A 23193-nucleotide genomic window follows, 5' to 3' on the forward strand; every position below is an offset into this window, starting at 1 on the left:
CTTCAATAATTTTTTTTTTGGGGGGGGAGCAGAAAATAAAAATGGAGGTCCTCTCAGTAGTAGCAAAAAGAGAACTACCAGGGCCTCTCCTCCTGTTCAAGTGACAGTTCTGGTGAGAAAGAGCAAAGGAAGGAGGGATGATTTTCTAGAAAAGCTCCGGAAATCGCCTCATGAGGAGTCTGTCCTAGTGCACTACCCAGTGTTGAGGGATCAGTAATCTGTCGATTTACCTGTGATTCCTTGGCCTTAGTTTGTTCTACAGCAAGATTGTTGTAATCAGGCTCGCCACAACAATGTATTTGATTGACTTCTGCTCTGCCCCTGAAAGTATAATTCTTTTGTTCAGTTGCATAAGTAGAGTTTCCATGTTTTTTTGGTTGTACATAGTAGTGGTTTTTTCCCCCCTGTGTGCCTCAAGTTCCAAGGCACGTGTAACATTTCTGAGTTTGTTAATGAAAATAAAGAAAATGAGGAACATCTCAAAACACTTATATGAACAGGCAGGGGAATCACAAGCAAAGTTACACCGTTCTGAAACCATTTATTTCAGTGGACTTAGATGCATGTAACTCTGCACCTTTTGGAGGGTGGGACATAAAGCTGCAGCCGACTTATGACAATGCCACAGGGCAGCCTTTTTCAACATTTTGTCCATGGAGGAGCCCCTGAATTCAGCCTTTGAGGAGCCCCAGAAGTGATATGAGCTGGCCACCTGCCATGCCACCCAAAACTGGCATGTCCTTGTATGTGACATCACTACCTATGTTAACAGGCAGGCTTGAGGACTGACTGGGAGAGAGAGAGGAGGCGCTTTAAGGCAGGTGTAGGCATGCCGGTGTATAAACGATGAGAGAACTCGCTCTCAGGAAGAGGAGCAAGGGTAGTGACTGGTTCCCTATCTTGTGGCTGAGCCCATTAAGGCAGGAAGGGAAAGGCCGTGGACCCTCTCCAGAGCTCCCATGGGCCTCTGGGGGTCTGGGGACCCCTGTTTGGGAATCTCTGCCTTACATCAGGGGTAGTCAACCCTGTGGTCCTCCAGATGTTCATGGACTACAATTCCCATGAGCCCCTGCCAGCGTTTGCTGGCAGGGGCTCATGGGAATTGTAGACCATGAACATCTGGAGGACCACAGGTTGACTACCCCTGCCTTACAGTATTCAAAGCAAGAGATGTTTAGAGGTGTCTTGACGTTGCCTGCTTCTGCATCATGACTCTGGTATTTCTTGGAGGTCTTCCATCCAAAGACAAGCCCTGCTTAGCTTTCAAGATCTAACCATATCAGGCTAGCCTTATTACAACTAAGGCCGTGAAATCATAGGGAAAATCCACAAATGACCCAATCCCTCAAGACTCTGAATTGTAGAATCTGTTGCTACAACATGTTCGTGGTGAATGATCCAAAGAACGCTTCATAGGCTTAGTTCTTTCCTACCACTGAATCATATGCAGACAAATCAAATATTTTATTAAGTAGTATGCCAGATTTGTGGCCTTTTTGATTGCTTCTCTCTTGAGTGTGGAAGGGGGGAGGAGTCCAGTGGGTGACAGATGTCTTTGTATGCTGTCTTTTTATAAGCAAAGTGTTAAGTGATAGGCTCATTGATTGATATAACAGTGTCATTGTGATCAATTTCCCCTTCCCTAGAAGTCTTTTGCTCTCCAGCTTCCGTCCCCTGAGATTTCCAGGCCTCCGGTAGTTTTGCCTGTGAAATTTCAATCTTTGCTTTCAATAAACAACATGAAGAATGAAAGGGGAGTGTCAGGAGTGGGGGGAACAGTTATAATGAAAGCTCTTTTCTTGTTTCGCAGAACAGCTGTGATGGCTTCTGCAGCTCAAGGCTTCAACCTTTTGTGTGTGGTGTGTATGCTTGCCTCTAGTTGCTCTTAAAATGAACAGGTGTTTCCCTTCCAGACTCTTGTCTACATTGCAAGGTATATCTATTTGTATACCTAGCCTGGTGCAATTAGACTGCGCATAGACCTTTCAGGGAAACACATCTATTTGTTTGGATGCGTCGCGGGGAATAAAATAGGCATTTATACTGTTGTGGTTCACTCAAGAGGGAGGGGGGGGTTTGCTAGATTAATGGAGGCATTGCCTAGTTTCATGCATATGGAAATACCTTCTCATTTAGCTCAAGGTAGATAAGCGGGTGCTGCTGCAGCACGGAAGAGCTATTTGGGTTTAGCACTATGGCACACAACATAAAACAATGTTTGAGAAAGACCGTGCGGTGAAAAAGGGCAGGGGTGAAGAGGGATCAGCGCTGTTTGGGATTGTGACACAGACGAAGCTGCCTTATCCAGAGTCTGATCCTTGGTCCATCAATGTCAGTATTGTCTTCTCAGATTGACAGCAGATCTCCAGCCTCTCAGGTGGACATCTTTCGGATCACCTATCATAATTTCAACTGGAGATGCCAGGGACTGAACCTGGGACCTCCTGGATGCCAAGCAGATGCTCTAGCCCTGAACCCCAGTAGCTCCCCTTAATGGCCACAGCGCTGCAGAGATTCCATCCATTGATGGATGGGATCTGTAGTATGAACTCCCTCTCCTGGTATCAATTATTGTCGCCAGCTGTGGGCTAGGAAATCCAGTGGGAATGCACTGGGGACTGTGAGCTGGGCAGAAGCAGAGAGTGGTGGCCTCTGGAAGTGCATATTTTAGAAGGTGGGCTCCAAATCATGTTCTGCCTGGAGAAGAGGAGGCTGTGAGGAGACATGATTGCTGTCTTCGAGTATTTGAAAGGTTATCACTTGGAGGGGGGCAGGGAGCAGTTCCTGTTGGCAGGTTAGGACCCATAGCAATGGCTTTAAATTATGTGTAGAATAGTACTGGCTATTATGTGTAGAATAGTACTGGGAAACTGCCTAACCATGAGAGGGATTCTTAAAGGGAAGAAGGTAGTCCTAGTTCTGTGTATTCCAGTGAGTTCTAGGGATACGATGGATTGATTGCTGGGCAGGCTCCATGGTATACCATAGATTCGGGGTGAAATTACTCCTGAAACTCCCCCTCCATAGGCAATGGTCCCAAGTCTCTAGGTATTTCTCAAGGCCAAACTTGGCAACCTCGATTCAACCTTATTTTTTTATAAGGAGCATGACCTTTAGCAGTACTTCTTTGTCCCATGCAGCGCAGTGCTGCCTGAAATATGTCTGCAACAGATCCTATTTTAAGGCACTTGAAACTGCAGACACACAAAGTGTTCCATCTTGTCTGAACGTTTTTATACCCCAGTAAGGTCCCTCCCCTCCTCCAACTCTGCCCTTTCCAGATGCCATCTCCAAATCTTCAAGAATTTCCCAACATGCAACTGAGCCACCTATGGTGAAAAGGTGTCGGTAATTCAGTAGTTAATAGAACCCTGTGGCTGAGTCAAATATTCCGGGAGTTCATCTTTTGTTATGATAGGTAGGAATAGACACATTTTTTTTCTCCCAAAGATCATTGGTCTTGCTTTTTTAGTTAATAAAACCTTGTGTCTGAGTTGAATATTCCAGGACTTCATCTTTTGAGTTTATTTGTTTGCTTGGCAGAATAGATTATTGGTGGGGACAGACACAGATTTTTCTCCCAAAGATCATTAGTCCTGCTTTTTTTAAGGCCCATTCATTTTTTGTTGTTGTTTCCCAAGTGAAATGTATTTATTTCATTACTAGGGGCCAAGCCTGTTGCATTCAGGAATACAATGGGCGCTAGATTAGGGGGGTAAAGTGGAAGAACTCTGCAAACAGCCTCCCCCTCCCCTCAGGACCTGGAAAGGCTGCAGGCAGCTGTTAGAGAACTCACCGGCAAGGGCAGCTCTCACGTGACAGGGATCTGCAGCCTCCAAGTCTCAGAGGGAAGTGGAAGGAGGAGGGGTGGTCGGGTGGGGGACGGAAGGTGATTAGCTGGCTGCTGGACTGATAGGCAAGCCAGTTGGAGGAGGAGGCACTCAGGGGCAGGCCAGCCACCCTGAGTGGGTGTTAAGTGCTGAGTGGCACTTAAGCCATGAGACACACTCCTTCAAGGCCTTACCAGAAATATTAAGTGGAACAGATGTGATTTTTAACTGTCACAGGCTTATTTACAACAATTCAAGAACAATAAAATTAGTAACTAATAATAACAATTATTATTGCACAGAATGACCTATTATTATTATTATTATTCATCTTATTTTTTCTCCCAAATTTAGACATTGAATAAAATTTAGAAAGTTCTGCACCAATTGTAGGTCCAGGTGGGAATTCTGCGGGGAAGGCCCCCTGTTACTTGTTGGCCTTAACCAAATGCCTGGCGGAAGAACGCCATCTTGCAGGCCCTCAGAACTGTGAAAGCTCATTCCACCAGAAAGGAGCCAGGACCAAAAAGTCCCTGTCCCTGGTTGAGACCAACCGTATCTCTCTCGGTCCAGGGATCACCAGCCTGGTCATGTTGGCAGAGCGAGAGCTGCAGAAGGTAGGACTGCAGCAGCCACTTCTAGGCAGGCAAGCCCCAGCACAATATGTGGAGACTCAGGGAGAGGGTCAAATAGTATATCTGGCACTACAGGAAAGACAAACATCCCCTATTCATTTGCCTGCCTGGCATATCATAAACATGGGAGGCCACCTTTTGCTATAGAACCATCATGAAAAAGAACCCAAAGTTGGCTCACTTCTAACTAAAATTCAAGGAAGACCAAAAGAGGATTACGTGAGTGGTGTCTGCCCAGATTCTCAGTGAAATCAGTGCCATAACAAGCTAGTCTTCCTTTGGGCGAATGTCTCTGATAATGCCTTGGGGCTAGATTTCACAGAAGGTGAGTCTTTTGGACTTTGGCTACTACTATAGGCTTAATAGCAGGTGTCATGCACAGAAGGGCCAAGGTGGAATTTTCAATCACAGGCTCTGTGGCTTATTTGCTATTAAATACTCTAGTAATTACAGGCTCCAGAAACCACTTGGTAAATTATACTTATCAAGGCCAAAAGTAACTGCTTGAGTAACCTGCCCTCTGTTTTAAAAAGACAGAAATAACAGCTCCTGTGCTTGGGAAAACGCAGCTAAATTTGCCCCTCTCCTCTCTTCGACATCCACAATTACATAACATTTGAGTTATGGGAACAGAGGCCCAACAGTTACCATGTCATCGGTGAAGATAAAGTTGCCGCACATTATATTTAGTCTGTGTAACTGGAACTGGCCCCTGAATGTTGTCTGACTTCATTCATTTCAGTTAATTGAAGTCTTCTGAATTCTTAACCTCCCAAAGGAGAGTAAAAGACAGTAAATTGACTTGTGGGATTATGATTTCAACCTTAATAGCCATTCATGCCCCTTGAAGGTTGTTGAGAATAGCCTGGAATGCTTAAGATGAAGAAACCGTGTCAGCAATAGGCTATTTTGGGTGCTATTCTGCACTTAAGTCTGGCTGCAGCAATAAGGCCTGGTTCACATGTGCGTGTTTGTCACTTTATGGCAGAATGTAGCAATGCCTTCCTGTGTAAATGGGGCGTCCTAGGTACAGATCGGTAAACAGAACTTGCCTGTCACCTCTCACACAAAGCCGCAGACCAAGGTGGTAGACAATGTTGATGTCAAGAATGGAAGGGGGGGGGGGGGTTGGACAGAATGACCAGTCTATCCCAACTAATATATGAGTGATCTCTCCCAAGGCCCCTCTCTAAGGATCAAACAAGATGATACCTCATCTCCATGGCTGCCATGGGGGCATGGTGCCATTTAGAGTTTTTAACTTTTAAGAGCCTCTTGTGGCGCAGAGTGGTAAGGCAGCAGACATGCATCCTGAAGCTCTGCCCATGGGGCTGGGAGTTCGATCCCAGCAGCCGGCTCAAGGTTGACTCAGCCTTCCATCCTTCCGAGGTCGGTAAAATGAGTACCCAGCTTGCTGGGGGGATAAACGGTAATGACTGGGGAAACCACCCCGTATTGAGTCTGCCATGAAAACGCTAGAGGGCGTCACCCCAAGGGTCAGACATTACTTGGTGCTTGCACAGGGGATACCTTTACCTTTAACTTTTACAAATTCCAAGGGGGAGCAATCCTGGTGGAAACCAAGTGTGGAGGAATGAGGGGTGCATGTCCCCCATCACCATTTTAAAGAACTGAAATGGGCCGCTCATGAGTTCACGTGGTTTCCTCCATCTGGCAATTTGTCTCTTACCCGTAGCCTTTTCAAATAGCAAAAAGGACACTGGGGAGGGGAGCCTAAGATCTTCTCCTTCAGCAATGCAGTCACAGTATGAATTGTCTCCACAGCATCTGAGCACATATCTGATCACCTAGATCTGAGGTGGATGTGCAGAAAAAGTAACGTGTTGCTAAGCATTGAAGAGAGTTCCTACTATCCAAATGCAACGCTTTAGTCTCTGTTCTACACTGTGTCTCAGAGCAACTTTGCTGACTGCGCAAAGATGGTTCTTGTTTCATGGTCATAATCCAAGTTGGGTCTCAGCAAGAAAGGAGGTTTTATATGAAAGCACAAAATCAGGAGAGCCTTTTCATCATATTAAATATTTCACTCTTCAGGCTAAGCAACTATGATATGACATTCAAAATCCCAGATTCCTGGGAAATGAATCAACTGGATCAAACTAGGAAAATGTCAAGACATAATACCATTTTCAAAGCTGAGATAAAACCAAGAAACCATGACATGTGGACTGTCCCATCAGGCAGGGATGGGCAACCTGTATGGTACAGAAGTCCCATCACCAATGTCTTGCTCTAATTTGGATATTTAAGTGGTATGCAATTAATATAATTGGCATTTCATAAAGATGGCAGAGGTTAAGTTACAATTTAGTGAGCCTGTTGAATTTATAGTGTAATGTTCAACTATTATTACTCTCAGAGGTATAAATGATCCCTTCTTGAAATGAGTAATCTTAGGAGTTGGCAGACATAGTACATTTGTACTTCTCGTTGCCTTGTTTCTCAGTTGTTGTTTAAAAAAAATTGGGGGCCTTACATTTTCAAATATGTAAGAATCAGAAGAACTACACGCTTTAGGGTAGGAAAAAGAAAGTATACCAAAATGTCCAAGGTTTTAATAAGTGCTTCTGCAAGCCAAATCACCTACAATAGGGAGGAGGAGAGACATTTCAGCAACTGGGATTCTGCAGTCTCCAGGTGGGGCCTAGAGGTCTCTCAAAGTTATAATTGATCTTCAGACAAGAGAGATGAGTTTCTCTGGAGAGAATGGATGCTCTCCAGGGGGGTGGGCGCTATCCTACAGAGATCCCACTCCTCTCTAAGTCTTGCCTTCCCCAGTCTCTGCCTCCAAATATCCAGGAATTTCCTAATCCTAAACCGGCATCTCTAAACCCCAGTACTATTTTTAAGGCCCCAATGGAGTTTAACATTTCTGAGTAACACCAAAGATAGGTGCTCTTTCCTGCCTGTTAAGATGCTGGTTAACTTTGAAGTGGTCCCCAGTCTTTTGTTTACTGGGTGTTTAGTAGAAGAGTTCTAATTGTTTACGTTTGTGTGGATTATTGATAAAAAGAGACTTATACCCGCCTAATGAAGAACTGAGGCACCCCAATTCGTTGCCATATCAGCAGGACACTGCAGGTCTTCGGTCGTAATGGACAGCAGATTTAATGTTCAGTCGCCTAGCTCCAAAACAACCCGAATGGTGGGAACTGAACCTCTCTGGCAGTTGTTGTTAATGTCCTGTGACGTGTGGGCAAGGGAGCTGGCGAGCCGGAGGAGTAATTAATTTCACTGACAGAAACACCAGACAATGAAATTACTCTGCCACAGAGCTGGGTCACTAAAGTAAATATTCTGCCAGAGGCAAGCAGAACGTTGGGATGAAGTCCTGTGTCTAGCATGAACCAAGAGCGCGGTGGGGGTTTCCTCATCAAGGGAATAGTGAGCATTTCTGGGTGAGTTGAGGGGCCCTGGCCAGCTTGTTTTGTGGTAGCTCAGAGAGACTGTGCTTCCATACCATGATGAAACAGCTGCCACAGGGACACAAATCCTGCTGCTGTCCAATTCCAGGGGGGAGTAAGGAGTAGAAGAGGAGGATGTGGAGTCTCATTGTATCTCAGACGCTTCTGTCCAAGTCTTTCCGGACTGCAAGAATTTACCTTGAGGGTAAAAGAGGCACAAAGTGCTGAAAACCGAGGATAAGGGCCGCTGGTTGTAATTGCCTTGGCCTTATGGCCACTCTGGGGGCTGAAGATAGCCCTGGCTTGTTTATCTTGTTCGGTGTTGCCAGTCTTTGTCTTTTAAATCAAAACCATACAACGGGCTCTGGTGAGAATTATTAGATAGTGGTCCAACAGGACACATTCTTCCTGAGAACATGGCTGTCAGGAGACCCCACATTTTCTGGCATGCCCAAGTGAAATGGACTATACAGGGCAGGTCGATAATGTTGCAGTAGACAATGCAGTAGCCAGAGCTTTAGCTTCATACCTATTTGAATTCTCAAAACATTACTCTTCAGTCATGCCTTCTCTGACGAAAAAAAAAAGTATGATTTTGCTAGTAGATCATCTGTGTTCTCCTTGCCTCTGAACATCTCTTATGGTGCTTATATACATGCTGCTAATGTGGAATCTAAGTTGGAAGAGAGCCGTTTTAAATTGCATACACATTCTAGCAAGTGCATTTCTAGATGTGATTCAAAAAGCACTTTTAAAGACAAGTGCAAACCCTCCCTTATTGTTTGGCATAGTATTTGAACTGCAAAGCAAGCGATGAAATTAATATCCAACACACCACTAATAAGTGAAAGGAAATCCCCTTTCCTCCAGACTTTTCACAATGGCTGTGTGGGTCTCACTTGCCAAGGAATGTGATAACAAATAGACAGCAGTGTCACTGGCTTCCAGAAATATCAGTGAGTATTATCTCATTGCCTTATTTGGAAAAGACCGCCTGTGCCTGCCCTATCTAGATTCTCTCAAGAGACGTAGCACCACTTTAGACTTCAGGTGGCAGACTGAACATTTGCTTGCTTCCCTGTGTTGTTGTTTTGTTTTGTTTTTAAGTTAATAGGGAGTCTTCAAAACATTTGATCCACTCCTCTGTTCCCGAGTGTAACAAGTTATTATTAGTATCACTACCACTACTAGTAGTAGTTGCCAAGAGAGCAAGTTTGGTGTAGTGGTTAGGAGTGTGGACTTCTAATCTAGCGAGCCAAGTTCGATTCTGCACTCCCCCACATGCAGCCAACTGCGTGACCTTCGGCTCGCCATGGCACTGATAAAACTGTTCTGACCGAGCAGTGATATCAGGGCTCTCTCAGCCTCACCCACCTCACAGGGTGTCTGTTGTGGGGAGAGGAAAGGGAAGGCAACTGTGCCGGATTGGCAGGAGCAAAGGATCTGGGAGTATAGAGTGCAAAGGTAGCTCTCTTCTATAAGTGCTGAGGGTAAAGGATTTCAGCCAAGCCAGAATAAAGGCTCTGCGGTATTTGGGAAACTCTATGGTGTTGAGGTAGTCTGCTGGGGCAAAGTTTTGAATATAATCTCTCCCATCAGATAGAGGCATGCACAGCCTCGATTAGTTTGGAGACAGGTATCCCAAATTAGTTATTTCATTATTTCTTTGACTTCCAAGAGTCCAAGATGGCAAATTGCTAAGGGGGAAAGGCCGTGTAAATGTAGCTTGTTCTTGATGGTGACCACCCAATCTGAGCAGTAGGTATCTAGAAGGATTAAGGGGGGTTAATCCAGAGATTAAGGTTTATTTTAAACCAAAAGTGTATTGCCAGATCAGTGGTGTGCCTCAAGCAATACTTGCCCCAATTCTGTTCCAGTGAATGCATTTGTCGGAGAGCGAGGGACATTAGGAATCTGAACTGTACGGCTTCCAGGGGATGCATTTTTGTGTAGAAACAAATCGGCCCGCACAAAGCACACTAGGGGACCAAGCTGTTAAATTTGCCCAGTCATCGGATTAGATTGGCTCTGTGTAGTTGCACTGATACATTAGGAAAGAAAGTCTTTCTAGGGCAGGGGTAGTCTACCTCTGGTCCTCCAGCATTTGCTGGCAGGGGCTCATGGGAATTGTAGTTCATGAACATCTGGAGGACCACAGGTTGACTACCACTGTTCTAGGGCTTACATGGGCCAAGCCAGCACACGTGGTCAAATAATAATAATGAGTTGGTTCTTATATGCTGCTTTTTCCTAGCCGAAGGAGGCTCAAAGCGGCTCACAGTCGCCTTCCCATTCCTCTCCCCACAACAGACACCCTGTGGGGTGGGTGAGGCTGAGAGAGCCCTGATATCACTGCTCGGTCAGAACAGTTTTATCAGTGCCGTGGCGAGCCCAAGGTCACCCAGGTGACTGCATGTGGGGGAGTGCAGAATTGAACCTGGCATGCCAGATTAGAAGTCCTCACTCCTAACCACTACACCAAACTGGCAGCTATTGGATGAACTGTTAGTGGGGACCGGGGAAGAGGGAGGGGGGAAACATACACACATCCCTTTACATGTATTATGATGCAATTTCCATACACAGAAAACGAGGAAGGGGGAAAAGTGAAAAAAAAATTCTTTTTGAAGCTAATGCTATCTGGTGTTCATGAAAGCTACAGTATTCCCTTCTGAGACCTGAACCAAGTTTGAGTGGATGGTTACAGGATGTTCATATTGATTATTTTACATCAGAAGGATATGTTTTCCAGACAGCTCACAAAGACTCTTGCTGCTATCCATAGGGGTTGTATATATACACATCATGCCACCCAAGATTCCAAGCTGAAAATCTGTTCTTACAAGTAAAAATAAGCAGTACAGACTATAAAACAGTGATGCCTTATGAGATCTTTAGCCAAGATAAGCTCAAGGCTCCTGACTCCCTTGTCCATCTTATCCTGGTGCTTCGACAAGGTTGCCAACCTCCAGGTAGTTGCTGGTGATTCTCCAGGTGTTACCATTGATCTCTGGGGAAGAAAGATGAGTTTCCCTAGTGAAAATGGCCACTTTGGAAGGTGGGCACTACAGCATTATGCCTCATTATAGGCCCTCCCCATCCTCCTCAAGCTCCACTCCCAAAATTTCCACATATTGTCCTAACTGGAGTTGGCAACTGACTGCTTTGAAGGAGCAGCTACTGTTCCTTACTCTCCAGCCCTTGTCCCCACTTCTGTTCTCTTTAGCCCCGTTGTTTATCTTCTTATAATGGTTTATGTGGTGCTCCTCAGCCATCAGGGATAGCAAGCAGCAATACAAAAATCAAATGATAAAAGAAAACTCTTTAAAACAGTTCAAAAGACAGGAACAAAATAAACTGGGAGTCAGAGAATAAGTGTAACTCTGCCGAAACAAAATATGTTTCCCAAAGTGGAGAAGGTTTGGAGAAGGGATAGAAAGCCACAAATGAAGGTGGCTAACGCTGTCAAATCAGATATGGTTGCCACCTCTGGGTTGGGAAATTCCTGGAGGCTTGAGGGTGGAGCTTGGGGAGAGTGGGTTTAGCAAAGATAAAGACTTCTATGGGACAAAGTGTCATGGAGTCCACCCTCCAATGCAGCCATTATCTCCAGGGGAACTGATCTCCATTGTCTGGAGCAGGGGTAGGCAAACTGTGGCCCTCCAGATGCCCATGGACTACAATTCCCATGAACCCCTGCCAGCATTCGCTGGCATGGGAATTGTAGTCCATGGGCTTCTGGAGGGCCACAGTTTGCCTACCCCTGATCTGGAGGAAAACTCCTGCATTTTGTGTAGATGTACTTTCTTTTGTGTGTCTTGGATTGGCCAAACACATATCATCTTTTATGCCGTCATTAAAGGTAACAGGGATTCTGACATCCTTTGAATTAATTCAGATGCATTTTCAGCAGCCATTAAATTACTGTGTGTGTGGATGGAAATACTTTTGGGGGGGAGTGGTGAAAATAGTTAAATATTCATTGCAAATGGAGGCTCAAGAGAGCCTGGTGTGGAAAGAGACCCCCCCCCCCCCCACTGCTGCCATCTGTCAAAGACCTGACTGGGATTGGAAGCTGGCTGAACTGACCTTTAACCCTTATGGGAGATTCACAAGATCTAGCGTCTTAGCAATTTTAAAATGGATGGATGATCCCTGATGTTAGTAGCTACCTAAATAGGGAGAAATCAACAACAGCTTTCTTTTTCTTCTGCATGCAGGTAATACATAGAAAAAGTCGATAGATGCATCTTTCCCAATCACATAAAAAGATGCCAGTTGTACAACTTTGCACAAAAAAAAAAATACTAGTCTAAGCACAGTAGTCTATCAAAAATGTGCTCTCTCTCTCTCTCTCTCTCTCTCTCTCTCTCTCTCTCTCTCTCTCTCTCTCTCTCTCTTTTTCTTGTGCCTAATTCTAATGGCTGCATTTTGTAACAGGTTATGATTTCTCTTCCTGCAGAGCCCCTGAAATCATCCTCGGTTTACCTTTCTGCGAAGCGATTGACATGTGGTCGCTGGGTTGTGTCATTGCAGAACTGTTCTTGGGCTGGCCTTTATATCCAGGAGCTTCAGAATATGATCAGGTTGGTACTGTGACCTCTCTTCTGAAACGCTTCTGTTACCCGTCTTTGATTTGCTGTTTCTGACTAATGGGAAACCTTGTTTGGTGGCCACCGGGACAACTTTGCCATTGCCCTTCTGGAGCATCCTAGAAATGCCAAGTGCGTGAGTAATGCTTCTTATTGCACAACTTGCTTGTGCATGCCTATCCTTCTTTGTGAGAAACAGCCCATGCATGTTCACTTTGCAAATGAAACCAGGGATTGGGACTTGGCTTAAGTCATTTAAGTGTACATGCATTGAACGTAACATTTAATCCATCTATATTCCACCTTTCTCCCTAACGGGGACCCAAAGTACCTTACGTGGTTCTCCTCTCCTCCACTTTAACTTCTCAACGATCTTGTGAGGCAGTTTAGGCTGAGTGAGTGTTTCTGGGCCAGCCCACTTCCATGGCACAAGTGGGGATTCAGACGTTGTCTTCCAGATAGTAGTCTGACAGTCTTAACCAGCCCACCACACTGTCTCTCAATACTGCTTTAGGATGCTCTGGGCTGATCCTGCGTTGAGCAGGGAGTTGGACTAGATGGCCTGTATGGCCCCTTCCAACTCTATGATTCTATGATTCTAATACTCTTTATAAAAGTGTCCTGCAGCTGTTCTGTTGGGATTCCCCAACATGAACATGAGCATGAATTAAGAAAAAAAAACAGATCTATTCTATACACAGGCAGTCTGTGTGTTCCTATAACTTGTGAACAGGGTTCATCTCCCTGGGTAGATGCTTCTCCCACCCCCCCCACCCCCCAAAATGTATACCTCCATCTGGAATGACCAGCACAACTCATTGCTTGGGAGGCCAGGAAGCTCTGGCTTTGAAAAATCGATGGGCCTGACCCTGAATACATCTTGCTCAGACAAATTCTCTTAAAATTAATGCTTGGGGATCAACAGCTCTTTCACCAATAAAGCACACCCTGAAGGCACACAGGTTCTTCCTTTTTTCCTCTAGCATAATTCCTTTATCTTTACCATCTGCGGATGAAGTGATGTATGTTCAGAAGCTTCAAAGGCTAATGGAAGGTGCCATGGAGTAGGAAAGACAATGGTGTAATAGATAATTATTAAGGTTCTTCAAAAATACGATTAATTGTTAAAATAGGAAACTTTGTCTTCCTTTTCAGCCCTTGATGTGAGCAGAACGATCCACCCTTTCATTCCATTCCCTTTGTTCTTTGGTCGGAAATGCCTTGTTCCCCTTCTCAAAGGATGCCTCCTACAGATCCCTCCAGGATGCGCACTGACTTCGCCCTTCTTTTACAGATCCGATACATTTCACAGACCCAGGGCTTGCCAGCAGAGTATCTATTAAGTGCAGGGACAAAGACAACGAGGTTTTTCAACAGGGATACAGACTCACCGTATCCGCTCTGGAGGCTAAAGGTAGGAAAGTTTCCTCCGTTTTCTTCATTGTTGTCGGCATCTGCATCTTGCAGTGCTGAAATCTTGCTGATGGTCTTATTGAAGTGGTGAGAATGGGATGAGGTACAGCTGATAGAAGAACATCATGAACTTTATGGGCTGGAAGGCGTAGCCTTGGTGCATACTTGGGTAGCACCTCCCAGATCTTGGCCATATTAAAAATTGGGATTGCTAGAAGATATTCCTCAATGGGTGGTTCATGGTATGTGTAGAACGGGACAGACTCCATAAAGATCCTCAGCTGGTTCAAGTTGACGTTTTACATGGTTCAGTCCTAAGCCAAGGTTTGGCCTTATGAGTTGAATGTATGAAGGGCCCCGTTTCCGTATTAGAGAAGAAGATGGCTGTTTTTAATGCCACACTTTTCTTTACCCTGAGGAGTCTCAAAGCGGCTTACAATCCCTTATCCTTCCTCTCCCCGTGAGGTAGATGGGACCAAGAGAGCTGTGAGAACTGTGACTGGCCCAAGGTCACCCAGTTCTCCAGATTAGAGGTCACTGCTCTTAACCACTACACCAGGCTGGCAGGTAGGCCCACTCTCAAGGGCACAGACTCTGCCTATTGTTGCTCCCACTTCCATGTATTCACTAGCATGTTTAGTCCTGGATGTGATGTAATGCTGAAGAAAAGGCTCTCTGTGACCTCTAGGAGTGTATTTCCTTAAGCATTTGGTAACCATATCCCACCCACAACACATAGAATGAAGAATAAAATCCCAGTCAAACAGGCTGTTGTTGTAATTTACATATTTACGGTGTGGGGAAACTATTCCCATATAACAGATTGGGGACTGAAAAGGCTCAAGCTAAGAGATAAGCTAAAGCCTCTTGTGGCGCAGGGTGGTAAGGCAGCAGAAATGCTGTCTGAAGCTGTCTGTCCATGAGGGAAAGGATGCAGGTACAATAACCATCAGAAATAAGGCTTTGTAGCACTCATTCCCAGTACAGTGAAGAGGTTGATCTATACAACTATTCTTTACACACATCTCTCCCGTGATGATGCCCTCATGATAATGGCAACAAACTCTGGCACAAAATAGATCAAGAGGAGTAGCGATGGGTAGCAATAGAAAAGAGCACCTGCCAGATCAATTAAATTTGTGGCACGTTGTATGAGTTTCCATGACTCATTGCTATCCGAAGAAGTGAACAGTGACGCACATAAGCTCATACCCAGCCCCATATTTCAAGTCTTTTAGGTGCTGCTTGACTCTTGCTATTTTCTACTGCCACAAAAGTTTAAAACAGATCACCAAGTTGCTACACTTGCAACTGACTTCTGGCCAAGATTTAGGAACAGATTGAAAATGCCTGTAGGTTTACTTTCAGACTTCTGCAATTTCACCTGAGGTGGGGGGGGGAACTATATGATGAAAAGAAGAAGTGTTGGTTTTTATATGCCACTTTTCCCTACCCGAAGGAGGCTCAAAGCGGCCTCCCCATTCCTCTCCCCACAACAGACACCCTGTGGGGTGGGTGAGGCTGAGAGAGCCCTGATATTACTGCTCCGTCAGAACAGTTTTATCAGTGCCGTGGCGAGCCCAAGGTCACCCAGCTGGCTGCATGTGGGGGAGTGCAGAATCGAACCTGGCATGCCAGATTAGAAGTCCGCACTCCTAACCACTACACCAAACTACACCAAAAGGAAACATTGGACCCAGCCTAAAGGGACAGCTGATTTCAAAGTAGCAATGAATGCTTTGTTTATTTATGCAGATATCAAGGTGACTAAAGGCAACTTCTTTTAAATTATTCTCTACAGACACCAGATGATCATGAGGCAGAGACAGGGATCAAGTCAAAGGAAGCAAGAAAGTATATTTTCAATTGTTTGGATGATATGGCACAGGTAAGGATGTGGCTGAGGTAACAGTTGTTAGCGTACAAGCACGTACAATGTCCTGAGCTCCATGGAGAAAATCTGGGATAAAAATTGAAGTGAACAATTGAGGGGAAAAAACTATTGCATTAGGCAGAACTCTTTGGCTGATTGATTAGACCAGGGGTAGTCAAACTGCGGCCCTCCAGATGTCCATGGACTACAATTCCCATGAGCCCCATGAGCGAATGCTGGCAGGGGCTCATGGGAACTGTAGTCCATGGACATCTGGAGGGCCGCAGTTTGACTACCCCTGGATTAGACATTGACTGGACTTAATGACCCCAACTTTAAGGGGAAATCTGGCTAGTACTTTACTCACTTGTGTACATTATTTGGCACTCTGCTGGTGAAGACAAATTGCCTTTGAGATTGCAGTGACCTGTGATCATTCTGGCTCCTCATCTTAACTCCAGTTGCCTGGAAAGTAGATTGAGAGAATCATAAGAACATAACAAATTAAGAAGACTCCTGCTGGGTCGGACTAATACCCCACCCAGCGCGATGGAACTAGAATAAAGAAACACGGTTCTGCTGTTGACCTAGTTTTTCCTCTTAGGTGAACATGACAACAGACTTGGAAGGAAGTGATATGTTGGTGGAAAAGGCAGACCGACGGGAGTTCATAGACCTGTTAAAGAAGATGTTGACGATAGATGCAGACAAGAGGATAACGCCAATTGAAACGCTCAACCACCCATTTGTCACCATGACACACCTGCTTGATTTCCCCCATAGCACACAGTACGCTTATTTCTTTCTACTTTGTGTCAAAAGCTCTAGAAAGGGAGCTATCCATGGGATGGAGAGATGTGGCTTGGCAAACTGCCAAATATGTATCGGGTTGATCTTGGCCTCTGCCCCAAAGACTTGGGCATTTGAGTTGCGACAAAGTAGACTGAGCCCAGAGTCCAGGAGAGGTGTTCTAATAGCTGAGAACAGTTTGATCAGTGGGTCTTCCTTTGCTTCTTTAATCTGAAATGTTACCAGGCTGTTCAAATGCCAAAGTTTAACAATTGAGACAGCTTGTGCAAGTTTGGAGAATAACCATAACCACTCCACCCCACTCACATCCTTCTGTCATCGAGCAATTCTGGATTTTTTTTCTACAATGTGGGATGCACAAATATTGCTGCTGTGGTTCCAGGGCTTCCTTTCAAAGACATATACCATAAACTTATGTGTTTTTCATTGTGTGGGATTTTTTTTTAAGTACACAAGCTGCCCACCCAACTCTTAGCTGGATGAGAGTCCACAGTGTGCACGGCCAGTACCCTTTTCACGCTCAGTTGATTTCCATGTCCTTTTTTCTTTATAAACAGTGTCAAGTCCTGCTTCCAGAACATGGAGATTTGCAAGCGCCGGGTGAACATGTATGACACTGTCAATCAGAGCAAGACACCGTTCATCACCCATGTGGCCCCAAGCACGTCAACCAATTTAACCATGACCTTCAACAATCAGCTCAATACGGTCCATAACCAGGTGAGAAAAACATCTTTATGTAGCCCAAGAGTGAGAGAGAGGGGGCACAAAAACAGAGAAGCTTGACCAACTACCCTTGGCATTTCAAAGGCACAATATTCCTTGGACTGCTATATCACCAGTTGTTCCCAAATTTTAGATAGATTTAAAATGGCAGGCCATAAGTGGGTAGAGATATGTGTAATCTTCTCTCCCATGATCACCGGATTTGGGTCTTCGATGCAGAATTCAGCAGCTTGGGATTCTCAGAGTAAGTTCTTTTTGAGCAAGTCACAGACCATGATGATGAAGATAAGTTTGCATATACGTAGCACCAACAAAGCAACCCTAAGCAGGGCTACACACCCTTCTAAGGTCTAAATCACAAAATCACAGTAGCCAAGGAGACCTGAGTAGGACTTCCAGTGACCCATGAGTTGGCCTTCACAATACTACATGGTTGTTTATCCCATCTCTTGGCCAACAGGAGAGGAATGAATTGTGAGGTTTTTCAAATGTGCAAATGTGTGTATATTGAATGCAGTGAGTTTGCAGGAGGGGCCATGGTTCAGTGGTGGAGCACACATGTTCAAAAGTTCCCGCGTCCAGTCGCTGTGAGCCTTCAGTGGAATGGATCTTCATTAGCAGGGCTAAGAAGCACCCCTGCCCAAGACCTTAGATAGCAGCTCAGCCTGAGTAGATAATACTCAGAGTATCAAGGAGTTTCATATGTGCATAGCCCTTCAAAGTGGAGTGCAAGAGAAGGAAATCTGTTAACCAAACACTATTAAAGAGACTGGTTGTGTTTGAGGGTGTTTTCTTTTCCCCCTTGCTTCTAAGGCTCCCCAGAATTTTTTTTTCTGAAGAATTTTAATCCCAGCCCTTTAACAGAAGAAAGCTTGCTATCTCTAGAAATGAAAAAAAAAGCACCCTGGGTGGAACTGCACATTATACGTCCTAGGAATTAAGCCTCTAGAAGATATTTACCCATTGAAGGCTCTACCCTACTTACCCCCACGGAAACGCTCATTCCCACCATTTGATAGACACTTGGGCACAAGAACCATGCATACAAAGAACTTTCACATTCTTTCCATCACACACAGACAGGAAAGGAAGTTACAGCACAGGCACTCAAACACAGATGTGGGCATATTGGCCCTCCTGTGGTACTGTTGCTGGCTGCTTCTGTGGGTGGCAGGATGATCACTCTAGGGGTGGCCAAACTGTGGCTCTCCAGGTGCCCATGGACTACAATTCCCATGAGCCCCTTTCAGCAAAAGCTCATGGGAATTGTAGTCTACAGACCCCTGGAGAGCCACAGTTTGGCCACCCAAAATGGGTTTAAGTTGCAGGACACTGGGATTTAGCTGAATAATGGGAGAAATTTTCCTAAGAACGCAGATCATGAGTAGCCCATCCATGCACTGACTGACCATGCAGGGAGGCCCTGCCCACTGCCTCTGTGAGATCATCAAGTGATCTTCATGACGTGAATGTACAGAGGGAAGCGACTGTGTGATCAGCAACACTGCTTTCTAAAAGTTGCTGATAAGGGGGGTGGGAGTTGCAAAGGCATTTCCTCTGTGCATTTAGACCATGCAAATGATTCAGCAATTGCACGGAGGTGTGGGATGGGACAGCACCAGCATGCTCATGCCCACTCTCCTTCGCTGCACAGTGAGTCAATGCACAGACGGGTTGTGTGCGCAGAGCTACGAAGAACGTCTGCCAAGGTGGCAGTGGAGGGTGGGGGGGCTCTCCGTTGTAGGAAGTCTTTGAGCAGTTGCTGGACAGTCATCTGTCGAGAGTATTCTAGCTCTGGGCTGTCTGCATTGAGCAGCAGTGGGTGGGTTGGGCTGATTGCCTTCCATTTTTTTGTTCTGGTTGTACACATTAAGCAGGCCGTAGATGATAATGTCACGAAAGCCCTCATATTTTCCCATCCTTTGATTCTTCCTTCTTACTCATGTTTCCCCTCTGTCTGCTTTTCTGCTTTACAACCTTTTGTTTGGCTTCTTTTTTTTTCCCCCCACCCAGTCTTTGTTTTATTTTATGTCCTGTAAAAGGCTGGCTCCTCTCCCCAATGCCCCGACCCCACATTGTCATTGCCATCGTATTTTATTATTTTATTTTATTTTAAATTCCATCATTCCTTTAGGCCACCAACCTGGCTTCCACCTCCACCACCAGTGCCACTATTTCCTTAGCCAACCCTGAAGTCTCCATACTAAACTACCAATCTGCACTCTACCAGCCCTCGGCAGCATCCATGGCTGCGGTAGCCCAGAGGAGTGTGCCCCTGCAGACGGGAACAGCGCAGATATGTGCCCGGCCTGACCCCTTCCAGCAAGCGCTCATTGTGTGTCCTCCAGGCTTTCAAGGTAAGAGGCGGGACTTCCTTGCTCCTTTGGTTTCTCCATCCTGTTGCTTCTCTTGCAACTCCCTCGGGCTCCCTTGAGCCTGTTGGTAAGTCTTCCAAGAAAGGGAAATAAACACTATCGACAATTCTGCCATCACTACAAGGAAAGGAGGGAAAGGTGCAGATAAAGCGATAGATCCTTATTATTGACCTTAGATGATATCAGAGTCAGGGTTACAAAGGACCAAGTCGTGAGCACGAGTAGTTGATTACTTTCCGGCCTCCGTTGCCTCTGCTAGCTCTCGCTAGGCTGTTATTTAAAACAGTTTGAGCTCTGATGTCCTTGGTTACAGGACTGTTCCAAAGTTCACAACTGGACATTAACTGTGAGGCTTTTGCAAGCTTTTTCATGGTGAAAATCTTGTTGCTCAGCCATGACCTGTCCACCTCTTTTGCTGCCGTCAGGGAACTGGAAGCCCCTTTGCCATCTCAGGTTCCAGTTTTGGACCACTTCAGTCCAAAAAATGAGGTATAAGTGTGAGATGAGCGTATTCACAGGTGCAGGATTACAATTCAGTGTGGCCTTTGCTAATTTGTTAAAGGGGCTCACTGATGGTTTTTAGGGCAGGAGACAAAAGGAACGCCCCCTTTTGCTTGCGGACTTCCTCTCTTGTCCAAAACTAGCAGTGCCCTTGCCAGTCTGGACTCAGCTGCTGCTTGTAAGCCCAAGTTATTGCCACCTGGCTCCCTCTCTTATTGTTTTTATCCAAAGATATTAAAGCACTTTGCTGATATTGATGTCTCGGCATGCTGCTATGCAGCAGACGTTTTATACTTTTTAGGCAGGGTTAAAATAGCAAAAAAAGAGCTGGAGGGCGAAATCCTGTAAAGTCTCCTGGGTCTTATTTACAAAAGCTACAAAAGGCATTTGACTGTTTTGGCAATTTTTGAAATCCTTGGTGATTTCTTCAAGTCTCACAGCTCAAAGTGAACGGGGGCAGCTGAAAGGGCGGCAGACTGCTGGCTTCTTGATTTCCACCTTTGCTTTTCGCAATGAGTTCCCCTTCCTTCAGAGAACAGAATTTCTCTTTTTCAGAGAAGACTGCTGTGTTGAGCCTGCCTTTATTGGAGAATCACTAGGAAATGATCCCGTAGATTGATTTATGGAGTTGACCCTCTTCCTAATAGTTGGGGGTGGGTTGAATGAAAGCGATGATAGATTCTACTTTCAGCAGCATTGTAGGGACCAACAAGATTTTCAGGTATTAAGAGAGTTGGTATTAAGTCTGCGGGTTTGTCAAGACACAGATGCAGTCCTTTGAAAATAATCAGTTTTTTATTTACTCCAGAACATTGAATAGCAGAGACATAACTCACTGCTTTTGTAAACAGGTTGGGTCTTCCTGCCGAAGAATCTGATTGGTTCCAAGCAGGACCCTGTGATTGAACAAAAGTACATGCAAGTGATTGGTTGGGACAGACATATTACAGGATGCTCATTGGTTGAGCCACAATCCCAGTGCTTGGAACACTTGCAGGCATAGTCTATTGCAGGGGTAATCAAACTGCGGCCCTCCAGATGTCCATGGACTACAATTCTCATGGGAATTGTAGTCCATGGACATCTGGAGAGCCGCAGTTTGACTACCCCTGGTCTATTGTATACATACATAACAGTCCGAGCTCCCTTTGTTAGATAACTCTCAAAAGTTATACTCTGAAAATCTCATTGGTCTTAAAAGTGCTACCGGGTTCTAGCCTTTCTACCGCAGAACAACATGGCTGCCCGCTGAAATAGTTACGTTAACATTATCCATACATATTGAACACTGACTAAAAAAGGAAGGCTTTGTTGCTCTTCAAGAAAGTGTACAAGTTCAGATTTTAACAGATCAAGCACGGGGGAAGGATGTTCCTCTCCAGATACCTCCTTATGTAACCTTCCTGTTTGAACTTATCACATGGATGATGTTTTGGAAAGCTAATAATTAAAAAAAAAACCTTTTTATTTTCAGGAGCATGTCCAACTCCGAGATACATAATTTTCTGATTGAGAATACAACCTTATTAACCTTTTCCTTATAAGTTCTGTTGAACTCTGAAGTATCCCACCTTGAGCTCCTTGATACAGAATATAGATTAAATAAACAAAATAATGACAGAACCAGTAGGTTCAAATTGATGGAAAAGATGGGGGGCCGCTGAAAAAATAGAAGAGTGGCTACTGTTATGGAATAGTTGCTCAGAAACATTGTAGGATCTCTATCTTTGGGGGGGAAGTTAGAACAAACAGTATGAAAAGTAAAGGAAAACTATGCCCATTCATAGCAGCTTTTATTGAACAAGTACTTATAATCTACTTTTCCTCCTGGCTCAGAGCTGCTTACAAATCAGTTTGCCTAGATTCAGCTTGGAGAAACCCATTAGAAAGGCTTGGCGTGGATCTATTCCTGATCCTGGTACCCTGGAACTTTTACAAAAAATGGAGTGGACTTCTAAATCCTACACTACCCGAATTGTGTTTAATGTTTAAGATCATTTTTCCTAAAGGGGCAGTGGAGGGCTTACCCTTCACCTTTTGTTTCCCTTGCACAGGATTGCAAACGTCTCCTTCCAAGCATGCTGGGTATTCTGTGCGGATGGAAAACGCTGTTCCAATCGTCACTCAGGCGCCAGGAGCTCAGCCCCTCCAGATCCAGCCAGGACTCCTAGCACAGGTAGATTTAATTCTTCCAGGGCCATTTTTACAGTACTTGGCTATAATACAAAGGATCTGATGTCCAGCAAGTCTGATTTAAAAATAAGAAATATGAGTGTGCTCCCTGGGTGTGAATTTTGAGCTGTAGTGTATGCATGATAGATTCCTTTCTCTTTTGCCAACGTTTTCATCCCCCTCCCCCTCTCTTTCTCTCTCATGGGATCTTGAAAGCATCACAGTCTCAGAAAAGCTTTCTACCTGCATTTCTCTTGTTTACAAGGGCAAAATGAGCTACTACAGGTGGACTGGCCATGCAACATTTTGTCTTCAGCATATTTAAGGGCAACCAAATACTTGCCGCCATCTTCTTTATTATTATTATCATTATTGTCAACAACAATAGGCTTTTGCAGGGGAGTAAGGATTGGTATCTAAAGGGGGAGGAGGTGCCATAAGAGGTTTTGCGAGGCAGTTTGAGGAAGAATGGGCAGCCAAAGAGAATGGGAAGGAGGATTTTTGGAGGGAAATTGGAGGATTTTTGAGGGGGGGGGATTCTGTTAAATTTTGAGGTAAATCTGTAACTCAGACTTATAGGGTTGGATCCAAAGTTCTTTTTTCCACTAATGGAATGGCAGAATGAGACTCTTCTGCCTCAGCTACAGCCTACTGGTCACTCCCAAATGTTGTTCCTGGGAGCAGGGAGCACTCCTGAACAGGGTGAAGGGCAAATTGGGAGTCTGAAGGGGGAGGGGTGATCAACAGAAACAGCCTCCCTTCCATTAATGGATATTTTGGCCTTAATCCAACACATAAAGGTACAGTGTACACCCAGAAAACAAATCTATAATTTTAAATT

At 44.9% G+C, this 23193-nt stretch overlaps 1 protein-coding gene across 3 annotated transcripts in view; it reads left to right on the plus strand.

The window, feature by feature from the left end:
- The window catches only part of HIPK2 (homeodomain interacting protein kinase 2), a 185887-nt gene that overhangs the window by 121685 nt on the left and 41009 nt on the right, over window positions 1-23193 (plus strand). For 2 of the 3 annotated variants that reach the window (XM_077339791.1, XM_077339790.1), the window contains exons 3-9: window positions 12353-12476; window positions 13777-13896; window positions 15697-15783; window positions 16373-16557; window positions 17136-17298; window positions 19439-19661; window positions 22235-22356. In XM_077339791.1, coding sequence (XP_077195906.1) covers window positions 12353-12476; window positions 13777-13896; window positions 15697-15783; window positions 16373-16557; window positions 17136-17298; window positions 19439-19661; window positions 22235-22356 — 1024 coding nt within the window. The remainder of the gene's footprint in view (window positions 1-12352; window positions 12477-13776; window positions 13897-15696; window positions 15784-16372; window positions 16558-17135; window positions 17299-19438; window positions 19662-22234; window positions 22357-23193) is intronic. The other variant, XM_077339792.1, reaches the window with a different exon arrangement.

Source organism: Paroedura picta, chromosome 5 (genome assembly GCF_049243985.1).
Source record: "Paroedura picta isolate Pp20150507F chromosome 5, Ppicta_v3.0, whole genome shotgun sequence".
In the NCBI taxonomy this organism is placed as follows: Eukaryota; Metazoa; Chordata; class Lepidosauria; order Squamata; family Gekkonidae; genus Paroedura; species Paroedura picta.